We start from the raw sequence: 19024 nt of genomic DNA, 5'->3' as shown, positions 1-19024 counted from the left end.
AAGGAAAAAGAGAAAGGGTACAATGTTGATTCACAATGCTGTGATAATTGACTGCACATCTGAATGTACAATCTAATTAATCTTATAACTAATTATCGCTAACGACCCATTAGCTAACCAACTCTCTACTTCAGGCTGCTGCTGACAACAAAATGTAAACATGTCCATAAAGTTTTGCTGCTCTGTGCATGTGGTGGCTAAAGTTTCTTAAATTTTACTCAGTTTTTATGTTCCTAAAAACCACTTCAGGACAGAAAAAACAAGACTACGCGTGTTTATGGGTTAACAACGGTAGAAACGGTGTGTCACCTCTGCCCTTTAATAAACAGACAAATGGAACTGAAAGTATTACAGCGTCTTTCATTCAATCAAAGAAAATTACGTCATCACTCACGACTGACACATGTCAACTAAGACACCAGATTAAAGTTAACTTTTCTCTTATACTCATCTCTTATATCTTTTCAGCATCAATTTAGGTGAAACAAATGTGGATTAAATGCAAACTACAAACACAACTACCACATACCACCTGATAACAGTGAATAGAAAAAGGCAGTAACTGTGCAGTTGGCTCTTGTTTTGTGTCTGTTTGTAGAGATGAGCTGTCAGCACATCAACTCTCTGTAGTGTGAAGCTTCACTTTGCCCATATTGTTAATTTTTACTTAGAGCTCACACCTGTCCCCAAACAAATGAGGCACTGGATGGGAACTCAAGAAAGTGTTTCTGTTGTTTCCATAGGAAGCAGTGTGCTTCACCTTTTACCATGCTTTGACAGAGGAAACAAAGGGAACACCCTTTGTGGTCTTGAAATGAACCTGCATCAAAGCCACAGAAAGCTGTTGGTCTTGTTTCAGAGGAAGAGATGTGTATTTTGCATGCTAACTTAATTTCCTCAACAACAGCAGGACAAGTGAGAAGTTTCTCTCCTTTTATCTAAATAACCACACTCCTGTGTCCTCAGCTATGGTTTATATGGCTAAAAACAGAAATCCTGCAGGGGGGGACTTGGCACAACCTCTCACTGTGGATGCCCTCTCACTCCTTCCTCACCCTCTCTGTCTGCAGATCCGGCGGCAGGGTGGCATCCAGCTGCTGGTCGACTTGTTGGATCACAGAATGACGGATGTGCACCGCAGCGCCTGCGGAGCCTTAAGGAACCTGGTGTATGGCAAAGCCAATGACGACAACAAGATCGCTCTGAAGAACTGTGGAGGAATACCAGCACTGGTCCGACTGCTGCGAAAAACCACAGATGTAGAGATCAGAGAGCTGCTTACAGGTAAGAAAACATCAAAAAAAGAGATCAAAGATTATCTTTGGTTTTTACCCCATTAACTAATGGAGTGATAAGAGCAACTGGAGCTGCACTGATTTTTACACCCATCCTCTATGACCTGACTGCTCCCTATATGGCAGCATATTTAAGCTGCAAGATCTCCCCTTCTCTGCTCATTCATTGCATTACTGTCTCAACAGAGCTGCACTCAGTTTCCAGCCCCACCACCTCCCCTTCATTCTTCCATAGGCTTTATCCAGCTGTTTAATATATTACCTCATCACTCCTCAGATTTCTGCATGTAAGATAGATCAGCAGGGAGTGATGGGGTCAGAGCCCAGAGCCAGACACAAACAATGTTCTGATAGTGCAATAAATATTTCAAACAGCTCAACATGAGATGTCTGACTGAGCTGAAGGTCACCTTGAAGGTTCCCAAAGGGAGTGGGACTTTTATTTTGTTGATTTGCTTTTGTTTTTGGGTCTCTCTGAGGGACAAGGTTGAAATTGCCTTCCTGTTTCCACAAGAACCAAGTCCACTGCGTATGGTTGTGGTAGTGCCGTTTGTTGTCATCAAGTGAAGCTGACAGCCCTGAATGCAGCGGTCCAGCTCAGTGTTTGGTACCAGTAACCATTTTAATTGAGGTTGCTCCATTTACCACTGCTTATAATTTTTCCTAAACTGAAGTCTCACTTAATTGTGTTCCTGCACCCAACCACCGTATTAGTTAGTCACCCTGTCACACACACACACAAGCTGTGAGGGCTGGTGTGCCAGATGTTTAGCCTGGACCCAAAAGCAAACGAAGAATCAGAGGGAGCCCTTTGACAAGTGTCTTTATTTTAAAGGGGGGGGGGTGGATGAAGGGTCCCGAGTTCAAGAGGAGGTGTTTAGGAGCGTGGTGAGAGGCTCGAGGATGAGGCTGGTGAGAATACAGAAAGATAGTGTGGCAACGTGGCAGAGGCTGGGTGGTTGCACTGGAGGCTTGAGGAGGCGAGGAGGACAGTGAAGATTAGTTGTGGGTAAAACTTCAAAAAAGATACTTGAACATCTCAAAGTGCCAAAATACACTGAAGAACACTAATTTTGAGGTTGTAGGGGGGGGGATGTGCCTCATGCGGCTCATGCGGCACACAAAGGGTTAAATCGTTTTCCACTTTGTCACTGCCTCCCAAATACGTCTTTTAGACCAGTCTGTATGTTGGACAGGAAAAGAAAGGTTGAAGGCTTAATCACCCAACTATTATCACCTGAGGACAACAGTCCCTCCTCTTAGGCAACTTCTAATGAATGCAAAACACAATTTAAATATTATAGTAATAATAACAAAAAAAAAGAATACAACTGAGGCACTCTGTGGTAGAGCAGTGAATTTTTATATTAATAGAAGGAGCAGGCAGACAATGTGTTTTTATACACAGGGTCATAGGTCGTAGTTCTGATTTAGTGATCCTGGTATAGAGGTTTTGTCTTCAGCAAATAACTTTTTACTTTAGGAAACCTTTCATTAGACCAGCCTGTTTTTTTAAATCATAGCTTGGTGGATTGTTTTGTTAACACCAAGTTAAACTCCTCAATGCTTCAAAGCCATCACTGTGTGAATATGTGAGCTGTCAATCTGCTCATGTTTAGTTAGTATTTGTATAATGCAAAGTTTAATGCAGTTATTTGAGCTTGTTTATCGTCTGTCACATGGCTTAAGTAGTATCCACAGCAGCTGTTTTAGTCCAGTTAGCACAATCAATGTGCAAACTGAGATCTGACTTGTAACTCACTGCAAAATAATTAAAAAGATTTAGATTAGTTTCATAAACAGCTTTTTCTAGACGTATAAAATTTCTTGACCGATGCAATGCTGCAACTCATTGCCAGCCAGCAGTGCTCCCTTGAACTGCTTTCACCGGAAAATGACTAAGAGATTGATACCACTCAATTTTTTAAACTTACCCATGTTCACAATCCTCTGAGGTTTTGTTCCAATCCTGGAGCCAAACGAGAAAATTGTATTTCTCTTTCCTGTGCCCACACACATGAAACATTTACACCTCCAGCCTGTCAGGAGCCCGATATTTAACATGAGATGTGTCAGAAACTCATATTATGGTTACAACTTCTCATGATCATGAAGATCTCAGTCTGAAGTCTGAGCACACTCCTTATTGATCACAACAAGGAGCCCTGACCACTTTAGCAACTTAATGCATTTAGTCATCAAAAAAAGTAAATATCCAGTGAGAAAGTCAACCATAAGTGAAGCAACTATACGTTACATCTAAGGTCTACAGAGCACCATCTCAGAACGCACAACTTGTCGAACCTTAAGGCAGATAGACTACAGCAGCAGAAGACCACACCAGGTGCCACTCCTGTCAGTGAAGAACAGGAAACTGAGGCTACGATTCACACAGGCTCACCAAAACTGGACCAAAGAAGACTGAAAAAAACTGTCTGGTCTGATGAGTCTGGACTTCTACTCCACATCCAGAGTTTGGAGAAAATAACATGAAGGCAAGGATCCATCCTGCTTTGGGTCAACACTTCAGGCTGCTGAAGGGATATTTTCTTGGCACACTTTGGGCCCCTTCGTACCACTTGAGCATGGTTTAAAGTCCACAGCCTACCTGAGTGTTGCTGACTATGTCCATCCCTTTATGAGCACAGTGTACCCATCTTCTGGTGGCTACTTCCAACAGGATAACGCTCCATATCACAAAGCTCAGATCATCTCAAACTGGTTTCTTGAGCATGATGATAAGTTTCCTGGACTCCAATGACCTCCACAGTCCCCAGATCCCAATCCAGTAGAGCACCTTCAGGGTATGGTGGAATGGGAGAGTCTCATCGTGGATGTTCAGCCCAGAAATCTGCAGCAACTGTGTGATGCTATCATGTTAACGTGGAGCAAAGTTTTAGTGGAGTATTTCCAGCACCTTGTTGAATCTAGGCCACTAAGGATTAAGATATTTTTTTAGTTTGACCCGTGTTCAATCTTTTATAATGGAGGAAGTGACCTATGACCTGTACTTCAGCCAGTCACTAGAGGGAGCTCCAAATGATTTGGCTTAACTTTTGGAAAGCTGTCATGAATCCATTGTCTGAAGTCCACATGCACGCCTGACACATGTGGCTCTGACTCAGCAGTTACACCCAAACTTCTCATCTGTCCTTGAAAACTCCCCTTAAACAAACCATCCTAGTGTCCCACCAGGGCTGTCCTTGGGTCTTTATCTGCCCCCTAATTATTTACAGCTGCGCTCTGCATCAGGGTGACACAGGATCCTGGTGAGGGACAAACATTCAGAGCATTATTTGTGTTAATAAGAGACAGTCATGAATACCTAAATGATCCAAATGGTTTCCCAGCGCAGGCAAACCTTATCAGGAGAGTGAAATTGAGAGGAGCCGAGTATGACCCATGTGTGCTTCTTGTGTACATGTTAATACGAGTGTGTGGTGTGTTTGAAAAGGACGAGCAGAGATAGAAATAAAAGGGGTTTTGTATGCTGCTGGAGTCTTAAAGAAGATTACCATATAAATTAGAGCAGCAATTCAAGGCACGGAGCACAGAAATCCCTCCTGTCACAAATTAATCAGCTGAACGACCGACCGGACGCAGACAGACCTCTCTCTCAAAGACCCAGAGGAAATAACTCTCCCTCTCACTGGTTCTCAGCCTCTCTTATCCCACTGTGGTTGTGTTTTTCGTAATTGGTCTCTCCCTCTCCTCCTGTCTCTCTCCTGTCCTCTTTGCCTTTCTCTGTCTCCACTTTTTCACTCCATCGCTCTCTTGCTAACCCTCTCGACCATACACTCTTTCTCTCTGGTGAGCATTTTGAATCAGGATCGCAGTGGGAAGTCGAGCTGCCTGCCTCCATAGAGCAGCAGATTCAGCTACACACACTTAAACCTGCACCACAAACACACACTCGCTCATGCTTTCAGTTTGCTTGACGGCACAAAAAGTCACAAACAAGGTCGTTGGCTCCCGCCTTCAGTTTCTCTTCCTTATCATCTATCAGATATGAAAACGATTATTTAGAGGAAATTAAGCTGGTCAAGAGGTCAGATATTGACTCCTCCTCTGCAGTCGATCCAGCATTCATTAGAACTAAGAAAACTCTGAAATTATTTTAAATTATATTTCATAAACTATTATAAAATCTATAATAAAAGTTGGTTTTTATGATAATTTGTTTCCTGACAGTGTTAAAAATTATGATGACCCAGAACATATTTCATATTTCAGATCTTAGAATCCAGAATATTGACAGGATCTGGATCGTACTTTTACATCCATCAGAAACCATCGTGACCTTGTCTTGTATTCTTTTGCAAAGCAATCCGACCATTTATCGTGGAGTTATACACATATGGTGAAAACGGCCCTATCTCACAATGATAAAGAATCCTTTAAAAAAATCCTGGATCCAGACGGTGATCCAGATCACCTCCAAAACTGAATCACTTCTTCATTATCCCATTTTGAACATTTCCTTAAACTCACAGATGTGACATCCTCTATTATCTACTTGTCAAATATTGTATTTCCACTCACTGCTGAAGTATACTTCTTTTCTCTTGCTCGTTAAAATTACTCTAAGATAGCAGCAAAGTTGTTTAGTTGTTGTTTTCTTTCATAGTTTTGTAAAATTTACTTAAATATCGACTTGGTGCTGGATGCAGCTGTGAGTTTCATCCAGTTCGTAGTCTCTGAGATGGTACTTAAGAGGTCACAGGCTGGAAAGTTTCCAAAACCCTGCCCAGGGCGGTTGGTGCTTTTCAAAGAATTAATGCAAATCCATCCAATCCCTGCACTTTATTTGGGATCAACACCACTGATTTTTTGTATTTTCTTTTTTTTCTTTGCATTTTTCCCTTTATTTGATGTGGAAAACTGGAAAGGGCAGCCTCATTTGTAGACTGATTCTGTTTTTAAAAGCCTTTTAAATAGGGATGCACGATATTGGATTTTTACCGATATCCGATATGCCGATATATCGAAACCCCTTTTGGCTGATACCGATACTGATAATCACAAGTTTGTTGTAAAGAAAACTAAGTCTATCCTGTACTGGAATTTATATGTTTCTCTTATTGTGACAGTCTTATTTGTTTAAGAAACACACATAAAACAAGACAAAACACATTTCATTTTACCTTAAATAAGAAATGTATTATTTTTTCAAACTCAAGACATTCAGTATTGAAATACAGAAAAATAATTTCTTTAGATCGCATGAACTTTAAATGTACAATGCATTTTTAAACATAACCAAGTTGCATTTGATTATTTTAGAGCTACTGTAACAACCTGGTGACAGACACAGAGCTCTGCAGTGCAAATAAATGAAGTGCTACATTTTATTTAGGGAGCTTATTTTTCAGATGGAAAATAATAATAATCCTAACTGAACAGCACCTTATCGGCTGTGCCTATCGGCAGAAATTTTCATATCTGCAGATACCGATAAACGTGTTTTTAAGCTTTTACCAGCCGATACCGATATTGTGCCAATAATATCGTGCATCCCTACTTTTAAACTTTCAGTCATTATGAAATGAGCAATGAAATAATTTAGGTGTAAATAATGCATTGGAATTTTGTTTTACTTTATCTTGTAGAGATCGCTATATTTTTATCATTTTTATTTTACTCATTAGAACTTTATTTTTGTATTTTTTCATTTTTTCTCTTTCCATGAATTGTCCTGGTATAAATGTCATCATACCTCGACTTTTTAGATACACATGACTGAATGAGGAGGAATTAGGACTGTATAAATTAGACAGTGAGATGTCCAAATGGTGAGTGCAAAGTGACAGATGAGTGAAAATATGTTGCAAATAAAGAAGAGAAAAAATGATTGTGGAGACAGACAGAGAAAGCCAGCGTACTCATTTCCCCTCCCTCTTTACAGCAGAGCGTTCATAACCTCCTGCTGCCTCTCATGATGTAAGGCTGAAGCAATGAGCCTCCTTCATCTGTCACTCCTCGCTGAGTGTGTGTGTGTGTGTGTGTGTGTGTGTGTGTGTGTGCATGTGTGTCACTGTCAGTCCTTGGCTTCTTGAATCTTTAGTGTGTGCAGTGTGTGTGTTTGACTGTGTATTGCGTGTTTAAGTGTGTATTGTGTGTTTGAGCTGGTTCGTGCTTCAGATCACAGATAACCTCCTCCTGCCTCTCACCTCAGGGAGATGATGTCATTCAGCCTAAAGAGCTGCTGGCAAACAGCTGACTTTACTCAACGTACAGAGAAGTCATCTTTTTCCTGCAGCTTAACCGCGGCTTCATGTGTCATTTATAATTTCAAGCAATAACAAATAAACAAATCATGGTTGCTAAAAGGTAAGGTTCTCCTCAGGGATACTCTGTATGAATTTATTTTGATCAGTACTTACAATGACCTCCTCCTGATAGCTGAAGACATGAGATCTGATTGGTTTATTTTTAACATTTTTTTTGGTGTATGCACACCCAAAGGTAGGGCAGGCCAAGATGAATAAAAGAATGTATCTACATATTAATATTCTATAATTACCTATTCTGAAATTAGTTTCATCAACACATACACAAGAAACGTTTCAGTCTTCATCAAGCTGCTCCACTGTCAAAATAAGTTTACTCACTGGGCTAAAATCAGAAGTCCGGTGGTCTTCAGAAAAGGTTATAAGAGTGGGTATTCTGCTTTCCTTTATTTCAAACATCGATTCAAGTAACAATCCTACGCACGTCACACAAAGGTCTGCTCATAGCTCCACCCTCCTCCAGAGGGCTGGCCATTCAGAGAGAAGGGGGTTTGTGGAGCAAGGAGCCTTAAAGAGACAGCAGCTAAATAAAGTGTTACATACAGAGGCTGATATAAAGGTCTTCTCTGAAACTGTGAGATTTTTTTTAGCTGTAAATAATGTAAAGCTACTGCAGGGGTCAAATCTAATGGGGTTTAGCTTTGATTCATAGTACTTCATGTCTTTTTAGCAGATATTATTGTTATTATAAAAGCTCCTTGATAATTTTCTCTCTTTATCTTTTATTTCTAAATCCAAAATGGAAAAAGGAGTAATCTTTAACAAGGTGCCTTGTTCTACTCATTCAGAGAGCTTTAAGTCTAGATTGTATCATCTGTCCCTGCAGCTGTTGGGATTAGGTCAAGCTGCATGCCATCACCTGATAAAAAGTCGTATATTCTTTTTCACCCGCTGCAGCTACGTTTGTCTTCAGTTTAGTTATTTCCTCTGGCTTGGTGTTCACCCCCTGTCTCCCTATTCTTCAGGTGTATTGTGGAACCTGTCATCATGCGACGCCTTGAAGATGCCCATCATCCAGGATGCTCTGGCTGTGCTGACAAACGCTGTGATCATCCCACACTCAGGCTGGGACACCTCCCCTCACACACAGGAGGACCGCAAGCTGCACCTACACTCTTCACAGGTTCTCCGCAACGCCACAGGCTGCCTCCGGTCAGTGCTGCTTCTTATGAGTCTTTATATAAACCAAATAACAGTGTGAAGGTGTGAATCCAAAGATGAAAAGCGTTTCAGAAGAGTAATTACACAGTCATTTCTGTCACTTAACTGGGATGTTTTGCTGCTCTGTCACACTCGCTCTGTAATACGTCTCTTTTGGTTCAGTGTTATTTTTAGATGGTATTGTGTGATATTTTTATCCCTGATCAGATAGAGAGCAGACAGACTGAGCTGTGTTTAAGATGACTCATCACTTGGCTTTGGGAGTGTTGTGGCTTCTCTTTCTCTCCTGAGACTTGACGCTTCTTACACTGAGCAGTCTGGAGGAAGTGGCTCTGTGTTACGTCTGTGAGCTGGGCTCCAGCATGTTGGATATTTAAGAATACAAACAGTATCAAACATTCAGGGGCTAAGTAAGAGGAGAGTGGTTGTTGTGCAGTAAATAATTTCTTGATGGATAGATAATCAAATTTACGCCATAAGTATTTCAGTGTAGAGTCTGACTGCTAGATATCACTAAATGTACACTGTCCCTTTAAGGCCTGGAGGCGGCAGTCGATACAGTACTGGGTTGTAATAATTGGTTTTGGATAGGAAACTTCATGCCTTAGGGGGATGCATCAAATCTCTGATCCGAATCAGTCACCAGTCGTAATGTGACAGAGCATTTTGCAGAATCAATCTCTGCTTTTCCTAATTGAGGGAGGCGGTTCATTTAAATGTGATGCACATTTATGGGACTGTATTGACTAAAAGTCTGCAGTCACCCTAGTGAAAAGTAACCAATGTCCCATGTTTTTTTTATTAAAGAAGAGTGGGTTTTACAAATTTGTATACTGACAAGTAATCTGAGAAAAAGGTACAGATGTGACATTTGATATGTTATGTTTATATGCCCGATAGTTTTTTGTTTCCAATCTGATTATAAGTGGTCCTAAATACCCACCCAGTGTGATGGATATGTCTGCAGCTGTCACAGTCATACAGGTTAACAGTAAAATAATTTTTTTCATATTTGGGAATTTAAGCGTCTTCACGTCAGTTTGACTTCATAAAATAACAATGTCAAAATTCAGCTAACACAGCACTGACAATGGAGTTTTTCTCCCTCAGTAGCTAACACGGTGTGTGTTGATGTGGTGAATATATTGTGGAGATCGAAGGATGAGAGACGGTACACTTTCATTGAGCTGGTTTTCACATTTAACTTCTGCAAATTGAAGAAAGTACAACAACAGCTTCCAGTGAGACTGAGCTACTTAATGTTTAATGATGCAAATTGCTGTCGTGAGTAAGACAATTTTACCCTCTAACTTAGAAAGATCAAGAAATACTGGAGTAACCAAACGGCAACGTCTGGTCCAAGAATATGAGACAATGCGGAAGTGCTAAAATTTGCTGTTTCTCGAGTGTTTGCTTGAGGCTGGCTCCAGAAGTACCGGAAGTCACATACACACAAAGACAAAAACATCATCTGTCTGAATCACTAAGTTCACTATCAGCACACACTTTTTTCTAACTCAGCGGTTCAGAGGATATTAAGATCAGAGGCGCAGGTCAGGTCACGTGACTGATGGGCACCCTATAGCTGTACCGAAAGCCCTCGCCACTTCCAATATGGCTGCAATTCCCGTTTCGCTTCATTTTCTGTTTCAGAAACAGACAGGTGACGTCGGGGAGACTAAGTCCATGTTTTATACAGTCTATGGTCGTAACCAGGTCTGGACAGCAGTCGCTTGACATGCACCTCCTCCTTTTTGTAACTACACATCATACCATCTAAGACCACAAACCCTGTGTTTCCTTATTTCCACTGAGGCCCTCTTTGTATCCTTTCTTGTAGTAGTTGCTGTCAACTAGTATCAGTGTCAATATAACATAAATACGAGCAGAAAAAGAAGCCGGACCAGAAAGAGGAATTCTGACTCCCATACAGACCACAGACCTGGTGATCCCTGATCAGACACATTAACATAGAAGTATGTGACACTCTTGACTGCTACAGTCCCTACAGCATAGAGTCAAAAGAGAACTATAAACCGTTAGCGTTACTTTGGATACCTCCTGAGAGGTGGAGGCCCATGGGAGATTAGATTGTTATAGCCCCCCCTGGAGGATGCTTCTTTTATTACTGACACAAAGAACAAGTGGGAGAATGTAGGAAGCAACGGTTATATCAACTTTCATCTGTGAACCAAGCATAAAAGAGCCTTTACTACTGTGTCTGTATGTGTGTGTGTGTATGTGTTGCTTGAGATAGCTTTGTGTGAATCAGCTCCCTGAACCCAAAGAGCCAATTCATCTTTCTCATGCCTCGTTAGGGAATGCTGAGAGTCTGATAAAAGATTGAATATTTTGTGGCGGGTGTGGTTTATTGTCGGCCACCTGCTCTCTCACTTTCTCTCCATCTCTCATTATTGTCCTTGCTCTCTCATTACCTCTCCTACCCTCCTTCCCTCTCGTTCTTCTCGTTCACATTGTCTGGCCTTCACTTTGTATTATTTCTCCTCTTCTTCTATCTCCATCATATAGCCCTCATATTCCTTTCTTCTCCTGTCTTGCTCTTTCTCTGCCTCAGTGTCTCTTACACACACCTTCTGCCTCTGCTTACTCACTGCTTTTTTTAATGTGTGTGCCTGTGTGTGTGTGTGTGCGTGTATGTGTGTGTGTGTGTGCGCCAGAGCCATAATATCATAATTCCATGCCAGCAAACAGAGAGTGTTAAAACCTCTGCTGCTACGAGTCTCAGAATGAATCATCATCAAGTTGAATGCACAAATTCAGCATGTGCTAGGTGTGTGTGTTTGTGTGTTTGTTCATCTGTTTTTATAAGCTGCACGCACAAGCTGAGAAATTAAAAAAAAAAAACAACGCTCCAAAGTTTGAAAGGCATCAACGAATGTTGTACAATTCACTTTTTTAAAAAGAGATTCAAAGGTTGGTGCTGCTCAAGCTTCAACCTGTTTTTTACTTCTGCGTCAACTCTGAGCTGTAGCATCCAAAGCAGCACTACATACTTGTGCGTAGTGGTGTACATGTTATTTTGTCATCACCAAAGACTTTAAAATATACTGACGTCATCTCTGTGAAGTCACCCATCTGTTTCTAATTCAGAGTTTTGAAACTGGTCAGCAGTCACCATGTTGGACTTACTGACTTAACCTTAACCTCCTTACTAACAGCAACAATGTGCCTGCTGTCAGTTGAGTCAGCCTCTGATGATGCAAAATTCATAGTATTAATATTAATTAAAATACTTAGATTTAAAAAAATTCCTCCCCTGTACATCATTTGATAGCTTTTATTGAATGAGTGTTGGGTGATAATCAAGCTGTCATCTCTGGTTTGTTAAGCGCCCACTTGAGGCTGGCACCAGAAGTTTACAAACCACATACACACCAAGCTAAAAAAAGACGATTTTTACAGCATTAATAAATATGTTGACAGCCTGGCTAATGAAACATCTTGGGTCTGAACAACCCAAAAAAGTTGCCTGACATGACTGACAGGTTAGCACACTGTAGCTTTCTGCAAAGAGGCTAAATGTGCAGTTCTTTTCTCATCCAAATTTGTTATAAATATGGCTCGCATCAGCAATGGGCTTCAAAATCTGTACCAGAAAAAAACAGGAGAATTTATAGAGCCAGCATCAATGTATTTCACAGTCTAAGGTGTGAATACAGTCTTCAGTGCTTCAGGAGCTTGTCTCAAGTGGGAACTTGAGGAACTGCAGATTTTACACATCTGCTTGCCTTTATTTCTTATGTTCAGAGGTGGCTACTTGATATTAACGTTTTTGCATAGTGTGATTTTTAAGCTTATGAATCTGTTGCTTAGTTTCATTTTGGAGGTGGTGCAAGTTATGCTACGTACATTAGCTATTAGACAAGACACTTTGACTGTTCCCTACTTATATACTGCTTTTATAAAAAGAAATCCATCAACCATGAGTTTCTTTTTTTTTCTCGCTGAGCTAACAACTCAAATCACTGGTATGTCTCATCAGTTTTCCCCACTGAACGGGATGCTGGGTGGATGTTGTGGTGTTTGTTGTGCAGCAGTGAGGAATCTCAAAACTTGCTCGTAACCTAAATTTTAGCTCCCAACTCTTTCAAGCACCCACAAAAATACATTTCCTAACATCTTTTCCTTTAGAAAAGGTGTAAGACTCTAACTATAACATAAAAGCAGCCAATGAAGCTATAAAATGTTGGCTATAAATGCACTTCAAGGAGCTTTGGCAGCTTGGTGTTGTTCCTCACTGACTCTGAGGTTACAGGCATCTCCCAGCCATCTTTAATAAGCTGACATTTAAAGGGCGTTACACTCAGACTTTGTCACACACACACACACAGGAAAACACACATGACTGTGACACGTACAAAATGCACATGTGCTCTCATTCTAATAAAGTCATAACAGGGTTAAGGATCTTTGTATTATTCATTAGAATAATGTAAAACTTTTGAAAAAACACAGTGATCTGTTTTACGGCTGTTTATTAATGAGGCCTGTGTGTATGTTCGGTGTGTGTATGTGTGTTTAACAGGAATGTGAGTTCTGCAGGCGAGGAGGCCCGGAGGAGGATGAGGGAGTGTGAGGGCCTGACAGACGCACTGCTCTACGTCATTCAGACCGCCCTGGGGAGCAGTGAGATTGACAGCAAGGTAACTCTCTTACACACATACACATACACACAACTATTCTCAGCTTACACACACACACACACACACACATACACATGCAACACACGCAATCTGTCAGCCTGGGGGTCAAAGGCTCACACACAAGAAAAAAGGTATCACCTGTGCGTGTGTGTGTTTGTGCATCGTCGTGTGTCCTGGAACTCAAATATTTGTTGTTCTTTCTGCTTTAAAACATGTGCATCAACATGATTAACATGCTAATTTCCTTTTTTAATTTGCATATATTTATATGAGTTATATGTTAATGTGTTTTATCTGTGTCTTTGCAGACTGGATGTTTGCACCGTATATATGCAAATTTGTATAGGTGCTTTTCCTGTGGCTGGCATGGGGATGTTTGTATACTGCATACTGTTAGAGTTAAGGGTTTAGTAAGCTTTTGTTTGTCATGAATGTTCTACTTGAAAAAAAAAAGAAAAAGAAAAACACTAGATTTTGACACTTTGAGAAAAACCTTAAAGAAATGCACACTCACAGATCAACATTATGTCGACCCACTTCCTAGATTTTGACATTTTTCACTCATGATAATGCTTTTATGTCCCAAAAATTGACTCATTATAAGCTAATTTTTCTACCAAGACCTTTACTCTGTTTTATCCACTTTTCTTATTGTTATTGTTTGAGTCTTGCATACAACCCCAATAGCCTTTAATAGCACTCATTAGAGCCACTGTGTAACTGTGCCTTATGCAAGTCACCATTTATGTGTGTGTCTGTGTGGCAGTGCATGCAAGAGCATTGCATACTTGCATGTGTGCTTGTGTGAGTGCATGCATGCGTGTGTGTGTGTGTGTGTGTGTGTGTGTGTGTGTGTGTGTGTGTGTGTGTGTGTGTGTGTGTGTGTGTGTGTGTGTGTGTGTGTGTGTGTGTGTGTGTGTTTTGGTTGAGGGGTTTTAATCTGTAAAAATCCCTCACAAGATGAAAGTCTGACACTGTTGACTTCACAGCAACTCACACTCATGTTTGTGTGTGTTTGTGTGTGTGTGTGTTTGTGTGTGTATGAGACTGAATTATGTATATTGTATGTTGTGTGTGTGTGTACCCATGTAGATTGTATGCCTTTTGCAATACATAGTCTCACACCAGCCTGTGATGCACAGTACGTGCGTGTCCATGTGTGATTTGGTGTGTCTGCGTGTGAGCTCGTCTGCAGTCGGATTTCTTCATGCTCCGTTTGTTTGATCTTCTTTGGTCTTTCCTCTTCTTTTTTCCTTTCATCAGACCGTGGAGAACTGTGTGTGCATCTTGAGGAACTTGTCGTACCGTTTGGCTGCAGAGACGTCTAACAGCCAGCAGGGGGGGTCGGAGGAGCTGGACGGTCTGCTGTGTGACACTGGAGGGAAGGACGCTGAGAGTTCTGGATGCTGGGGCAAGAAGAAGAAGAAGAAGAAGGGACATGACCAGGTAAGAGGACAGAGGATAGAAAGATGATGATTTCTGACAGCCTCAGTGAGGAGTTATAAAACTAACTGATATTCCAGCTGATGTCTCTACATGACGTAAAAGAATAAACAAGAGCATCAAAGAGATGAACGATTCTTTCTCCACAGTCATCTTTATTAACTCTGAAGGTTTTTGTCAGTTGAAATCATGATCAGCACGCTGCCTGAACAGACATTGTGCTTCGTTTTCACAGCAAATATTCTCTGTGTGTCATATATTCTGCTGGCTCTTTTAATACTTCCTGTGAATGGCACGATATGTACGTCCCTGTAACATCTCACCCTCAGTATGAATGTATCAGAAATGTAACGGTGGGAGCAAGCGGTCCTACCACTGTGCTGTCATCAGAAGTGGTAAACAGAGGTGTTACAGGGGCGAGACAGGATCACTGCGAGCTCGTAGAGCAGGCAGGTTGAGACAAGTCTGTGTGAATGTGAAGCTCCTGCTGTGGGTTAACCTGTCGTGCTTCTGTTGCGGGGTCAGGATGAGTGCAAAGTTGTTAACAAGCAGGAATCTTGAGCAGAACCAGAGTCATGTTAGAATAAACCAGTCCAGATAATTAAGGCTAAAAATGTGTGTTATCCTAATCTGCAGTTATTGCTGTGATTTTTTTAAAGGCATTCTAAATGACCTTGACATAGTCCCACTTTTATACATTGGCCTATTGATAATCTGAAATCCAAAATGAGATTATCAGTGCAGAAATTGGTCATTTCTAATTATTTATCCATGTCTGTTTTTGAGCTTTACCCAAAGAACAAAAATCAAATTCTATCAATAAAATGAAGATCCAGGTTAAGTTAGCTCTGCTTGGTGAGGTTGGAGTTGGTAGATGAGCTCTGGTAGGACATGACCAGGATTCATTTATGTCTCAGACCACCGAACTGTGAGTAAAGGCCTTTGCACACTGAGTCTGTTTTTTTTTGTTTTGTTCTTTTTCTGAAATTGACACATTAAAAAATTAATTCCATCATCTGTTTTGTTAATCATGTTTTCACTGATGCTAAAGCCTTCAAAATTTTTCAAAACAATTTTTATCAAATAGGTTTGATTTTCTGCATTTTTTTTTGTTGTTTTTAATTTTCACTTTTCTCCAGGTCATTTCAAGGACTGTTTGACTATTCAGACGCTGTAGGCTAATTGCAACATCAACATCATATTTAATTAATTTAGCTAGCAGATTAAATTATCATAGACCAAAATTTCGGGGAGATCAGCCGACACATTTTTCTGTAATTTTGATTTGTTTAAATAATGAAGACTTGTGTGGGTGTATCTGAGTGCCAGAGTACGTGTGACTGACAGCCGCTAATAAGGATCGATTGTGTGATACTGCTTGATGGTTCCATTTTTTGTGTTTTGAATTTTCTTTTTTTTTTTCCCCAATACTTTTATTGCCGTGCCGTCACATGCACACATTTTATATGTAAAAATAATATTGAAATTAAAATCAAACTTATGATGAAAAGAAAATAAATGTACTTTTTCTGTTCAATCCAAGCCTATATTTCTGGCTTCAATAATGATCAAATAAGGTTCCTAGAGCTGGATAAACTTTCTCCTTTTGCCTTTTGCAATGTACGTTAGTCTTTCCAAGCCAGGACAAGTTCCTCTGTCCACATCCTCAAGGAAGGGGTATCCATACTCTTCCAACTTAGTGCGAATTTTCACAATTAATAGAAAAATGAACGCATCAGATTCAGTGTACAAGGTGTCTTTGCGTGACATGTTTTTTGTTTTTGGACTATGGATTAGGGCTGTCATTTTAACGCGTTAATTAGATTAATTAATTACACTGCAAATTAACGCGTTATAAAAATTAACGCAGATTAATCTGGATCCTAAAACTGGGGGGGGGGGTTCAAAAACGCACTTATTTTCAAATGTCTGGCATTTACAAACTGTTTTTCCTATTCAAAAGCTCTAAAAAAAGTGGTTAGTGATTAGTAGTGATTCTCAAATTTCCAACGGTCCATGAATGTATCAAAAAAAAATGTAACAGAAGCAAAAAACGTCCAAAAAAATCAAATAAGCTTATCTTAGGTGCAGGACTGTGTAGATATTGTAAAGATAGAACCATTACACTTTTTTCATGTGTTCCTTATGCCTCAGGGTACCTAAAAATGTGTTGTATATATTCCCACCTTATTTTTTACATGTTTTTTAATGTAATTTAATGTAATTTTAATGTCCTGGAATTCAAATTCTTTATTTTGGGACCTTAAACAGATATGAGATTAAAATGCAATTAATTAGATTAATTAATTACAAATCCTGTAATTAATTAGATTATTTTTTTAATCGCCTGACAGCACTACTATGGATTCAAAAAGCCCATCTAAATATATTGGACTCAGTGTGCAAAGGCCTAAACACTTGAAAATCTGCTCACCTTCTAGACACTAAACTGCACAACAAACTGAGTTTACAAAGTTTGTTTGTTGTGAGGTTTCAAACAAAAGCTCTACTAACTACAAATAAATACATTATTTGTTGCTTTGCATTCTGGGAAAAGTCGTCTTGAACAAAGAAAAACTGTGTTAAAAAGAAGACCTGCTCTCCATTCATTCACTTCAGAACTAATGGAAAAATACAGATTATGGCCACAGGTGTCACTGCTAACAACACATAAAGGATAGTCGGTGCTCCTTTTAGCCATTTGACTGTCACTGAAGAAAAATTATAAGTTACAGGACAGGGCATTTTTGATGGAATCAAAACCAACACCAGTCTTTACTTAACATAAACTATCACTAGTTTATATCCATTGAACTGAGTGAACAGGGTTAGGACAATATCCCAGTCATAGTGTGTTTAACTTTACATTAGTTTACTACCTGTTTATTTCATCAGAACAGGTGTTGTTTTTTTAAACAACGGAATTCAGCATTTTGTTCTTTAATGCGTCTCCATGCTGTGCTGCTAGTTCAGAAGTATTTGCTCATATTTCCTGCTGGTTAACACTACCTCTGCTCTCCAATGAATATTTATGAATGCACCGCAGCTTTCTTTGAAATTCATGATGTTGGAGTCAGAGTTGTTTCTCTTTTGGGCAAATAAATTTCACCTTCCACCTGGATTATTTTGATTCTCTAGAACAAGATGACTCATTTTCACACGTGTCGAGAATGGTTTCATGATGTGATACAAATATGTGTCATCTGAATCCTACGTTCAGCAGCACATCAGTCACAAACACACCATGGTTTTAACACAAGAAGACAGGAGATCAAAGCTGCTCCTATAAAGATTTAGCCATGTTGACTGGCTGCGCTGAGTGGATAGGAGGCAGTTTTGGCATTTCTTTCAGGATTTCCAGAGTCCGTCCATCTGTGGCAAAAGGGTGAATTTCATCTTCTGTTCAGTTAAAAAATTAGCACCCTCTCAGCTGTAGATATGGCAGAAACTAAACAGCTGCTTTCGAGCAGCTTTAACCTCTTGTCATGCTAATGAGCAATCAGCAGCGCATTCTGGTGGAGTGGAAGACATCTTTTTACGACTTCTGGTGAGGCTGCGGGGTCTGAAAACCCAACACTTCCGGTGGATCAGAGTGGGTGAATTGCTCATTAGCCCTTCTTGTATTTTTTTCTCTTTCTCTTTCTTGTTAAATTTGAGGAAAAAGTAGAGTGAAGCTTCAAAATGAGCCAGGCCTCTGACATCTAACGTGTGGTGAATCCAGGCAGAACAGTGGAGGTGAAAGATCTCAAACCTAACTCTGACACCAGATTGTACGATGACAAATCATAACCTCTCCATCACAATGATAAGTAACCCCTCTTCTCTTCTCTTTATCTGTCTGACTCCACTCCACTGCAGCTGTGGGTGATTACCATGAAGTAGCGATTTGGAAGCTTATTGAAGAGAGCAAAACTCTATCAACTGCAGGGTAATTAGAGCAGAGAGGAGGAGAGGAAAGGAGGAGAGGATATGTTGGTGCAGAGGAGATATTGAGATAGAGTGAGGGAAGTTGGAGTAGAGAGGAGGAGTGAAAATACAAAAAGACAGATGAAGACAGCAGTTTTGATTCTTGTGATGAAAATTATAATAAAAATTGTTCATTAAGGAGCTTTTTTTCCATGATGAAGTCAGCACAATGGTGAGCTAAAATACATCACTGATAATATTAACT

General features: G+C 40.1%; 1 protein-coding gene across 6 annotated transcripts in view; it reads left to right on the top strand.

The window, feature by feature from the left end:
- ctnnd2b (catenin (cadherin-associated protein), delta 2b) overlaps positions 1 to 19024 on the top strand; it is a 215625-nt gene that overhangs the window by 176942 nt on the left and 19659 nt on the right. For all 6 annotated transcript variants that reach the window (XM_074688273.1, XM_074688270.1, XM_074688268.1 and 3 more), the window contains 4 exons: positions 1071 to 1284; positions 8551 to 8737; positions 13293 to 13410; positions 14674 to 14856. In XM_074688273.1, the coding sequence (XP_074544374.1) occupies positions 1071 to 1284; positions 8551 to 8737; positions 13293 to 13410; positions 14674 to 14856 (702 nt within the window). The remainder of the gene's footprint in view (positions 1 to 1070; positions 1285 to 8550; positions 8738 to 13292; positions 13411 to 14673; positions 14857 to 19024) is intronic.

This window comes from Halichoeres trimaculatus, unplaced genomic scaffold, assembly GCF_033239565.1.
Source record: "Halichoeres trimaculatus isolate MK-OKI-2021-1 unplaced genomic scaffold, fHalTri1.1 fHalTri1_scaffold_15, whole genome shotgun sequence".
NCBI classification, from domain to species: Eukaryota; Metazoa; Chordata; class Actinopteri; order Labriformes; family Labridae; genus Halichoeres; species Halichoeres trimaculatus.
This window is presented reverse-complemented; position numbering and strand designations above follow the sequence as displayed.